At 41.0% G+C, this 12,204-nt stretch overlaps 1 protein-coding gene across 1 annotated transcript in view; it reads left to right on the top strand.

Moving 5' to 3' along the window:
• Window positions 1-11,958, top strand: part of LOC137319055 (cytosolic non-specific dipeptidase-like) — a 46,209-nt gene extending 34,251 nt beyond the window's left edge. The window contains exons 9-12 of the mRNA XM_067981460.1: window positions 830-994; window positions 3,753-3,894; window positions 10,119-10,266; window positions 11,728-11,958. Of these exons, the coding sequence (XP_067837561.1) occupies window positions 830-994; window positions 3,753-3,894; window positions 10,119-10,266; window positions 11,728-11,794 (522 nt within the window). The 3' untranslated portion in view covers window positions 11,795-11,958. The remainder of the gene's footprint in view (window positions 1-829; window positions 995-3,752; window positions 3,895-10,118; window positions 10,267-11,727) is intronic.
• Window positions 11,959-12,204: the final 246 nt, after the last annotated feature.

Raw genomic sequence — 12,204 nt, forward strand, 5'->3', positions numbered from 1 at the left:
AGATATAACTATCTTTCTCTTTAAGTGCACTTGATGTGAATTTATAGGGTGCGAATCTGAGGGGAACTGAAACTCCAATGGTTAAGCAGTTGTATCTGCCCATAGTTGTACTGTTGATAGTTTAAAACTGTTCATTTTTGCAACACTGCACCATGGCGATTCGTTTATTTGGCGATTAGTAGAGTGAAAGTGCTTGAGGTGACATGGTGCAATAGCAGATACTTAACTGCAGATACTTTTGAGAAGGAGGCATCTCCGTCTCAAATACACTCCCATAGAGTTGCCTTTTAACATTCAGGAAGGGTTGACTTTTTAGACGTAAATTATCCACTGCATTTAACTTGATGGCTAAACATTGATGTTTAGCCAACAATCGATGTTACATGATATGTAATTAAGTAGAGTTGTTTTCATTTAGGTCAGTGTGACCTTGTGCTAGAACCACATTTGACAGTATTGAGAAAAGTTTGAGGGTGAAAATTCTGCTTTGCTGTCTTTGCCATTTTTGGGTCTACCCACCTTAAAAAAAAATTGACATTTAAAAAAAAAGTTGAAAATTAACAGTGAATTGTAGTGTTGCAGCACTGGCTGATTTCTGCCACTGGGTTCTGCTGCAAGCTCTTCAGTAGCTCCTTTGTAACCTCTAGCATGAAATCAGATATTGCAACTGGGCACCAAATCAAGATATGATGAAATCCAGAAACAACATGCCCTTTTAATCTCAAATGTATGTGACTTAACATCAATGCTTGTGATTTTTGTTTTAAGACCTTTTGAACACCTGTTTACATCAGTTAAATTGTAGTAACTCTTGGATTTTTGTTTACAGGAACAAATTCTGATGCACCGATGGAGATACCCTTGCTTGTCATTACATGGAATCGAGGGGGCTTTTTCTGGTTCAGGATCTAAGACTGTCATTCCTAGGAAAGTTATTGGGAAGTTTTCTATTCGAACGGTGCCTAACATGGATCCAGAGGTGGTTGAGAAACAGGTATGAAGCTTTTAAAGTGAAGGCAGCAGACATTGGTTTTACCGTCGTGCGCCCGGGCGCAGCCTCCTTGGACCCCGGGCGCCCGCGTGCGGCCTCCTTGACAGGCCATTTAGTTTAACCTTGGTGGTGGGGAAGCTTTTAGACAAGATAATCCGGGACAAAATTAATAGTCACTTGGACAAGTGTGGATTAGTAAATGAAAGCCAGCACGGATTTGTTAAAAGCAAATCATGTTTAACTAACTTGATTGAGCTTTTTGATGAGGTAACAGAGAGGGTTGATGAGGGCAATGCGGTTGATGATGTGTATATGGACTTTCAAAAGGCGTTTGATAGAGTGCCACATAATAGGCTGGTCAGCAGAATTGCAGCCCATCGAATTAAAGGAACAGTGGCAGCATGGACACGAAATTGGCTAAGTGACGGAAACAGAGTATTGGTGTCCGGTTGTTTTTCGGACTGGAGGAAGGTGTACAGTGTTGTTCCCCAGGTGTTGGCACTAGGACCACTGCTTTTTTTGATGTATATTGATAACTTGGACATGGGTGTACAGGGCACAATTTCAAAATTTGCAGATGACACAAAACTTGGAAATATAGTAAACAGTGAGGAGGATAATAGACTTCAAGAGGACATAGACAGGCTGGCGGAATGAGCGGACACGTGGCAGATGAAATTCAATACAGAGAAATGCGAAGTGATACATTTTAGCAGGAAGAACGAGGAGAGGCAATATAAACTAAATGGTACATATCTAAAGGGGGTGCAGGAACAGAGAGGCCAGGGAGTATATGTGCCCAAATCTTTGAAGGTGGCAGGACAAGTTGAGAAAGTATTTTTTAAAAAAAGCATATGGGATCCTGCGCTTTATAAATAGAGGCATAGAGTTCAAAAGCAAGGAAGTTATGTTGAACCTTTATAAAACTCTGGTTCGGCCACAACTGGAATATTGTCCAATTCTGGGCACCGCGCTTTAGGAAGGATGTGAAGGCCTTAGAGAGGGTGCAGAAGAGATTTACTTGAATGGTTCCAGGATTGAGGGACTTCAGTTATGTGAATAGACTGGAGAAGCTGGGGTTGTTCTCCTTAGAGCAGAGAAGGTTGAGAGGAGATTTGATAGAAGTGTTCAAAATCATGAAGGGTTTAGATAAAGTAAATAAAGGGAAACTGCTCTCATATGCAGAAGGGTTGAGAACCAGAGAACACAGGTGATTGGCAAAAGAACCAAAGGCGACATGAGGAAAATTTTTTTAAGCAGCGAGTAGTTATGAATTGGAATGCTTTGCCTCAAAGGGTGGTGGAAGCAAATTCAGTCATGGCTTTTAAAAAGGAATTCGCTAAATATTTGAAGGGAAAAATATTGCAGGGCTGCGGGTGAATGGGACTAACTGGATTGCTCTTACAAAGAGCCGGCACAGGCTCGATGGGCCAAATGGCGGCCTCCTGTGCTATAACTATTCTATGATTCTAACTCCCTACCTAACAGCACTGTGGGAGTACCTGCGCCACACGGACGGCAGCGGTTCAAGAAGGAGGTTCACCAGCACCTTCGCTAGGGCAACTAGTGATGGGCAATAAATGCTGGCCTTGCTAGTGACGCCCATATCCCAAGAATGAATTTTTTTTAAAAACACGCTCGAGGGGCTGAATGGACTACTCCTGTTCCTATTAAAACCCTGGGGTGGGAGTGGGTTGAATAGCAATGTTCCAATCAAGAGATTCAGTTAATGTTGTAAAGTGAAAGAGTGGTGTTAGTAATCTGAAATGCAAGGGTGGATTGCTGTTGGTAATTAAACCTTCTGATTTTGGATTAAACCTGATTATTGCGATAAAACCTGGAAAAGTAAATGTCCTGCAGGTTTCTCGTGATGTGCGCAGCTGTTGCCCTGTTTGGGGTCATGAGTGCTTTATCTTCCCTCCGTACTGATGGGCAGTATCAACATAAAGTGCACCTATATTCACCTCCTTCACGTAGAGATGGCTGAACGACGTTCCATGAGCGGAAACACTGAGATTGCAGTTAATGGTGTATTTCAACTTCATTTTGAAGGTGTTGATGCACATTGTTAGCTACATTAGTAACTTACTGAAAACAGATGTGATAGTATGCTATTTATTTTGAATATCATTGTATTTGTTTTGCTAGAAAGTATTGTACGTTTCTTCCTTCCGACAAACTTTTTCTGCTTGGACCCAGTGTTTTCTAGTTACAAACAATAATCTTGGGAAAAAAAAAACATTTACTTGCCAACAGCTGAATTCATTAGAGTCCTTTTTTAACCCGAATTAAGGAAAAAGTAAAATTTGAAAAATCAGGTAGCTTATTTGTAATCCTTTGCCATTCCAGTATCTTTTTTTAAAAGAATGAGCTTGTGTTTATATAACACCTTTTGACATCCTCAGGATGTCTGAGTCCATCAGAGCCCATTAATTACTTTTGAAGTGTAGTCACTGTTGTTTTGTAGGAAAGTGGGGAAGCCAATTTGTGCACAGGTCGGTCCCACCAACAGCAGTGAGGTGAATGACCTATATTGTCCGAAGGATTAATGCTTAATAGTATTAGTACTGATCACGTTTTCCTCCCTTCCCCTTGTTAAATCACATGGTGAGCGATAAAGTGGGAACTGATTGATTCAGATTATTTTGGACTGTAAATAACAGAGATTTGATACTTTCTGTAACATTTTGAGATCGCAGTTTTCCAGCCTTCTCTCTCCCCACCCCTATTTTTCTTTACTCATTTGATTTTTGTTATTTAGGTTGTGGATTACATCAAAAAGTTGTTTGCTGAGTATGGAAGTCCCAACACAATGCAGGTGTACATGACTCTTGGTTCAAAGGCCTGGCTGTCAGACTATAACCATCCCCACTACAGAGCTGGCAGGAATGCAATGAAAACAGGTTGGTGGAAGGAACCCAATTTGAATACTTGTTCTGTACTTAAAGCAACCATAAAATGCTAATATCTGCACAAGCATTCATATCTTGTAATTAAAGTTGTACTAACTTGTTGGTGCTTTTTTCCCTGAGGTGATGGGAGGAACAATCAGAACAGCTTGTACCTGAATGATGTGGTTACAGTATGTTTTTTAATGAATATTTTCATTATCTTTATTGCGTGCATGGAGCCTGTTTGCATTATAATTGCACTAATTACTGAAATTCACAACCAAGTGTTGCCTGCAAGTAACTTCAAAATCAGTTTGGGTTTTGCTAACCATACTGCTGTCCATCTGTATGGATTGTTATCTTTTACCATGTCAAGTCCTTGCAATGTGATTGGCTAGAGTTTTAAAACAACTCTGCATATGTTGGGCTGCAGTACCAACACAAGTGTCTTGAAAATGAAACTAACTGAACTTTTAAAAGATATAGTTAGCGTATCAATGAAATCTAATGTAAATCTGTTGTAGTACTCCATAAGAAATAAGTGGAGCCTAAAATTAATTGTCACTTGGACAAGTGTGGATTAATAAAGGAAAGCCAGCACGGATTTATTAAAGGCAAATAGTGTTTAACTAACTTGATTGAGTTTTTTGATGAGGTAACTGAGAGGGTTGATGAGGGCAGTGCGATTGATGTTGTGTATATGGACTTTCAAAAGTTGTTTGATGAAGTGCCACATAATAGGCTTGTCAACAAAATTGAAGCCCAAGGAATAAAAGGGGCAGGGGCAGAGGCGGCATGGATACGAAATTGTGTAAGTGACAGGAAACAGAGAGTAGTGGTGAACAGTTGTTTTTCGGACTGGAGGAAGGTATACATTAGTGTTCCCCAGGGGTCGGTACTAGGACCACTGCTTTTTTTGATAAATATTAATGACTTGGACGTGGGTGTACAGGACATAATTTCAAAATTTGCCGATGACACAAAACTTGTAAGTGTAGTAGACTTCAAGGACATAGACAGGCTGGTGGAATGGACAGACACATGGCAGGTGAACTTCAACGCAGAGAAGTGCGAAGTGATACATTTTGGCATGAAGAATGAGGAGAGGCAATATAAACTAAATGGTACAATTCTAAAGGGAGTGCAGGAACAGAGATGCCTGGCGTTCATGCCCAAATCTTGGAAGGTGGCAGGACAAGTTCAGAAAGCGTTGAGAAAACATGCAGGATCCTGGGCTTTATAAATCGAAGGAAAGAGTACAAAAGCAAGGAAGCTATATTGAACCTTTATGAAACACTGGTTCGGCCACAGCTGGTGTATTGTGTCCAATTCTGGGCACCGCACTTTAGAAAGGATGTGAAGGCCTTAGAGAAGGTGCAGAAAAGTCTTGAGAATGGTTCCAGGGATGAGGGACTTCAGTTATGTGGATAGACTGGAGAAGCTGGGGTTGCTCTCCTTAGAGCAGAGAATGTTGAGAGGAGATTTGATAGAGGTGTTCAAAATCATGACTGGTTTAGATAAAGTAAGTTAAGAGAAACTGTTCCATTGGTGGTAGGGTCGAGAACCAGCGGATACAGATTTAAGGTGATTGGCATGAAGAAAATCTTGTTTAAGCAGCGAGTAGTTATGATCTGGTATGTGCTGCCTGAAAGGGTGTTGGAAGCAATTGTGGCTTTCAGAAAGGAATTGGATAAATACTTGAAGGGTAAAAATTTGCAGGGCTACGGGGAGAGAACGGGGGATTGGGACTAACTGGATTGCTCTTACAAAAAGCCAGTACGGTCTCGATGGGCCGAATGGCCGCCACCTATGCTGAAACCATTCTAAGATCTAAGTGTGTGTGCACTCAGGATTTTAGACTTGCAACAGACGTTATGTGTGCGTCAACAGCAGTTTACTTGACTTCTGCACCTTTCCAAAGCTACTGTTCCTTGAAATTGTGTGCCGAGTAAAAGATCCAGTATCTGACTTAAAAAGTTTTACGGTGTGTTTCCTTATTCCACATTAGCTCCTAAAGGTTAAACAAATCTTTGGTGTGACTACGAACCTGTCCCTGCCTTTGCTTTGCAAACATAAGATACTGGCTCCTCTTTATAGTCCGCAGGTCTGCTCCACAACTTTGCTTTACTAATGTCCTTGAAAAAATTAACATAAGTAGTTTTATGAAGCCGATTTATTAACGTCTAACAGTAGCAGACCTGTGAAAGTGAGGTTGACTTATCGTGAATAGCTTTGTAATTGTGAAATTTCATGTTATAAAATAGCATGAAATGCCCCAAGCTCAATAGTTGAAAATTAGTTCTCATCTTGCCCAGAGATTGTCGAAACAAGGATTAGCACATGGTTATTTGTGATTGTGGAAAGACTATGTGTGGGTTGGATCGGGAGGCAGACTGTGGGTTGGATCGGGAGGCAGACTGTGGGTTGGATCGGGAGGCAGACTGTGGGTTGGATCGGGAGGCAGACTGTGGGTTGGATCGGGAGGCAGACTGTGGGTTGGATCGGGAGGCAGACTGTGGGTTGGATCGGGAGGCAGACTGTGGGTTGGATCGGGAGGCAGACTGTGGGTTGGATCGGGAGGCAGACTGTGGGTTGGATCGGGAGGCAGACTGTGGGTTGGATCGGGAGGCAGACTGTGGGTTGGATCGGGAGGCAGACTGTGGGTTGGATCGGGAGGCAGACTCACATTCTATTGTCAGAACAGGAACTGTTTTCAGGCTCTGACTTCTACAAATGAGCATGGGTTGTCATGTTCTAAACAGTTTATGACTTGCTGTAGAAATGCACTGTGCAAGTGACTGATGTCTTTCCTACACCTGCATTTTGCCATACCTATTATGCAAGTTTGACTTTTTTCCCCTTTCCCCAACAAGGGGTGGTATCCATTTTAAAACTGTGGGAGGGGCCAACAATGGAACTTTGTTTTCAGTGCAAACTGAATTATTATCCTGTTATCTTTTAATCTATTTTTTGATCTGTTGGGAAAAAAAGTACAATTTTCACTGATTTCTTTCTGCCCTTAGATTTAATGTACTGATTGTCAGTCTGCAAAATTGATTTATGGTCTTTGCAATGAATATATTTCCCTTTGAATTTGCTGTGCTTTTGTCCATTTAATTATATCTATGCTTCGTTTACTGATTGTGATTTTCATTTTATTTTTACTTTTTACTGTATTCTATCTCGGTAACAAGAAAATCAGAGTGAAGTGGCTTTATTTTGCCTTAAGACTTCATTATCTGTAGTTTCTGTTCCATAGGTGAATGCAGTGAATCTTAATGTCAGCTTTCCTTTCATTATCACATATGAATATTTTATGCATCTCCCTGCCACACATGCAGATTATCTCCCTTTTGGCTGCTTTGTATTTAGGGCAGAGTTAGAGCAAAAAATCCTATTCATTGTCCACAATAAATTTTGATTGATTTATTAGCCTGTTGAGGTGAACCTTTGATCACTGTCCACCCTGAAATTCTGGCTTAGTTTTTCTGTTTTTTTTAATTGTTGAAATACCTTCTCATTCCACCCACCCTTTAAGTTTTCTGGACCTCCTCAAAATCAATCTTTTAAAAAATGTTTCTTTGATTTCTCCAGTATTTGTCAGTACTTTTTTTTCAAATTACCGAAGATATTCTCAATAGTTCTGATTTCCTAACTTAATAAGCTTGGTCTAAGATTCGAAAGCCTTCTTGATAAAGACTAGGGTAAAAGTTTCTAAGCAGTTTGTAATTTTTTCAGAGGGATCAGTTCGAGTGATTGGCGATGATTCTGTGCAGTTGGAATGGTAATGTTGGCTTTTGGTGTTGCACATGTTGATTTGTGTGAACTGCAAACTGGGCCTATGTGGGGGAGGAAAGTATTCTACTTTAGGGGGAAACGTGAACCGCTAAATTCCAGTGTGCTTATTCCCCCCCCACCCCCATCCTCCTGCTTACCTGCTTCCCACCTCCAGTGTGCTATTGGCAAAACTAGCCCAATTATAAGCCCACTGCTGCATTCCCTGTCTCTTTAGCACTGTATTGTGCAGTGGCCTTTACATTTACACTCTCAATCTTTGTTTTCAGCTTGTTAGATTGGTTTTATTTCCAACAATTAATCAGCCAGCCATTTCTTTTTGTATTATTTGTTCCTAGAACGTAGGTAACACTGGCCATCTCTAGTTGCCCTGGGAATGTGACAATGGTGAGCCGCCTCAGTGGGCATAAAGAGTCGACCTCAGTGTGGGACTGGAGTCACATATAGGCCAGACTGAGTAACGGTAGCAGATGCTCTCCCTTGTGAGGCATTAGTGAACCAGTTGGGTTTTTACAGCATGATTTGGTTTCTGGTTCCAGAACACACACTTCCCGATTTATTGAGCTCAGTTTCATAGTTTGCCTTGATGGGAATTGAACTCATGACTTTCGGGTTGCTAATTCAGTACAATTACCATTGCATTACTATACCCCTATTCTATTCAAAAGTAGCTCTTATGGCCTTTTTTTATATATCTACTAATCCCAGTAATTCAGAGGTCTTTGCATACTTTGCTATACTGAGCAAACTACATCTACAGTGAAACAAGTGTAATTGCAGTGAACAGTGACTCCTTGTGGCACTAGATATTGACTGCACTAATGATCAGAATTACTACAGGATGCTTCCAGGTGCCCATGATTAGAATTATGGATATCATGTAAATTATTTATACTAATATAAGTGGCTATGTGGGAGGACTGTACAGAAATTCCCTTCTGCCCACAAAAATCCTGCAGGGCCTGCTGAACTATATTAATGACTTAGAACAATCTATATCAATGACTTAGATGAAGGGACCAAGTGTAATGTATCCAAGTTTGCTGACGATACAAAGCTAGGTGGGAAAGTAAGCTGTGAAGAGGATACAGAGAGTCTGCAAGGGGATATAGACAGGTTAAGTGATTGGGCAAGAAGGTGGCAGATGGAGTATAATGTGGGGAAATGTGAGGTTATTTACTTTGGTAGGAAGAATAGAAAAACATAATATTTTTGAAATGGTGAGAAACTATTAAATGTTGATGGTCAGAGGGATTTGGGTGTTCTCATAAGAAACACAAAGTTAACGTGCAGGTACAGCAAGCAATTAGGAAGGCAAATAGTATGTTGCCCTTTATTGCAAAGGGGTTGGAGGACAAGAGTAAGGAAGTTTTGCTACAATATAACAGGGCTTTGGTGAGATCACACCTAGAGTACTGTGTACAGTTTTGGTCTCCTTACTTAGGTAAGGACATACTTGCCTTAAGAGGCAGTGCAATGAAAGTTCACTAGATTGATTCCTGGGTGAGGAGAGTGAGTAAAATAGGCCTACATTCTGTGGAGTTTGGAAGAATGAGAGGTGATCTCATTGAAATGTAAAAAATTCTTAGTGCTTGACAGGGTAGATGCTGAGGGGCTGTATCCCATGACTGGAGAGTCTAGAACTAGAGGCCATAGTCTCTGGATAAGAGGTCGGCCATTTAAGACTGAGATGAGGAGGGAATTTCTTTGCTCATGGTTATGAATGTTTGGAATTCTCTACCCCAGAGGGTTGTGGATGCTGAGTCATTGAGTATATTCAAGAATGAGATCGATAGATTTTTGGACTCTAAGGGAATCAAGGGATATGGGGATCGGGCAGGAAAGTGGAATTGAGGTTGAAGATCAGCCATGATCTTATTGAATGGCGAAGCAGGCTCGAGGGGCTGTATGGACGACTACTGCTTCTATTTCTTATATTTTTATGTTATAATTCTGCACCAGAAATCCCAATATGAACTCCGTGGGTAACGCTCTGCGCCAGAAGCGCAAATTTGTAAAATTTACACTATAGTATTTGATGAAGACCAATCACTACAAATGCACAACTGAAGTTATGAAAAGGTAGGACGTGCTGCAGTGTAAGTAGTGCTACAGTGGACCGTTATTATCTGCTGTAATGGAGGGGACTCCTGGGTGGATAATGGAAACTGGCAGATAATTGAGAATCCCACGTTTTTATTTTACAGCAATACAGGAATGAAGGAGCACAAAACAAGTAACAAATTGAATTTGACCTTTCTTGGGCTGTGAGGTTGGAGTTGATTTAAGGGATGTGGGAACATCTTGTGCAAGGCTTTGTCCTGTCAAAATTCTAGCAGATGATTGGAGCACAAGTAATGGATGCTGTAGTTTGTTTATCTCGCAGTGTATTTGTAATCTTGTTTTAAATGTAAAATATACAAACTTTTCTTCTTATAAAGTATTTGGAGTTGATCCAGACATGACCAGAGAAGGTGGAAGCATTCCAGTTGCTTTGACATTCCAGGAAGCTACAGGACAAAGTGTTATGTTGCTGCCGATTGGAGCTGCAGATGATGGCGCTCATTCCCAAAATGAGAAACTGAACCGGTAAGAGACTATATTCTGATTAAGCATTGTCCTCGTGAGTCTGTTTGAGTCTGTTGGTTGAGTAGTCCTGATAATCATGCATCTATATAATTATGTTCCTGTGGGGGGAAAAAATGTAGGTTCTTCCTGCTCTCTGTTTTCCTCCTGAAAGCACTGACTCGTGTTGAACTGTGGTTCCATGGGTTTTGCTGCCCTCTGGGAGGGGACAACAAAGGGAAGCCCGACTCTGCCCTCGTATGATGTCCACATAGCTCTATATGATGAGCAAGAATCCTAGATTTTTTTTTTTATTCACTTCTCTCACGCCCCTACCCCCCGCTTCTCCCCAACAGCCCCAGGACACTGAGGCCAATTTCATATTTTGTACTGTTTTTTTCTTTCCCCCCCCCCCCCCCCCCCCCTTAGTCCACTGTTCTTTATAAACACACATGCACACCATTCCATTAACATTCTGAATCCCTCTCCCCTCTCCTGATGATAATCCATCAACCTATATAACAAACCACCCTGAGGGGAATATACACAGTTCCCCTCAATTGAGGGATAAGTTCTCATTCAGCAGCTTCCCATAATTGAGTGTACTGTCTAACCTCTTTGTTCCATTCTGCAGGAACGGTCAAAATACTCAGAGAATAACTAAGTTGCATCAGATGTACGAAAATTTGAAATCTTTGTTCTCAGAATTGGAATCCTGTGCTTTACAGCTGAATCTAGGAATATATCAGTATAATAAGTGGAACATAGAATTTACAGCACAGAAACAGGCCATTCAGCCCAACTGGTGTTTATGCTCCACACGTGCCTCCTCCCACCCTACTTCATCTAACCCTATCAGCATGACCTTTTATTTCTTTCTCTCTCATGTACTTATCTATGGTTCCCCTGAAATGCATCTATGGTTCCCCTCACAAAGCAGCACCAAGTGTACATTAAAAAAAATGCAACTTAATAAAAGGAGTATTGTATGTATTTGCATCCTATCCCATTTTAATGTGGCCATTCAGATTTTTTAACCTGCTCCAGGACTCCCATTAATATTCGACATAATACTTTGCAAGTTATACAGCAACAACTTGCATTTATATAGCACCTTTAGTGTAGCAAAATGTCTCAAAGCACTTGACAGAGGAGTAATCAAAAAAAATGAACACTGAGCCAAATTAGGAGGGGTGACCAAAAGCTTGGTCAAAGAGGTGAGTTTTAAGGAGGACCTTAAAGGGGGCAAGGGAGGTGGAGACATTTAAGGAGGGAATTAGTGTGGGGCCAAGACGACTGAAGGCACTGCTGCCAATAATGGGGCAAAGGCAAGGGGAATGCATGAATAAGGGAGCAGAGTCAGAGGAACGGAGAGCTCGGGGAGCAGTTTTAGATCTGGAGGAGGATACAGAGATGGGGAGAAGTGAAGCCATGAAGGAGATTTGAATGTATGCCTTCCTTTAATTATTGTTGTTCCTCCAACAGGACCAACTATATTCAGGGAACCAAGGTGCTTGGTGCTTACTTCCATGAAATTTCTTCTTTGAAGTGACGACTGTTCTGCGTCGATTGTTAAAATTGCTGAAGTGATATCTAAAACTATGCCTCCAACAAGATTCCTTTAATTGTATAATGTATGGAGGCATTATTAGGAACTGGATGATGTGTTTGAACTGGATTGATGTTATTATGCAATTAAACTAAATATTAAAGGTGCTGGCTTTGTTTATTTATTGCTTAACTGTAAGACCAGGTTTTGAATATGTGCTGAACAACGAAGTCCCCCCCCTGCTCAAGCGGCCTTGTGATATGATTGTACCAGTTAAATTTGGCATCCACGTTGTAAAATGGCAGAGTGATAAAATGGCTGCAGTTAAAAACTTAAACCTCCAAATAATGGAATTTCGGTTGAAAAGAATTGGAGCACTTTTTTTAATCCATTAGATATAGAATTCTCTTAGC

The sequence above is a fragment of the Heptranchias perlo genome, chromosome 3, assembly GCF_035084215.1.
Source record: "Heptranchias perlo isolate sHepPer1 chromosome 3, sHepPer1.hap1, whole genome shotgun sequence".
NCBI lineage: Eukaryota > Metazoa > Chordata > Chondrichthyes > Hexanchiformes > Hexanchidae > Heptranchias > Heptranchias perlo.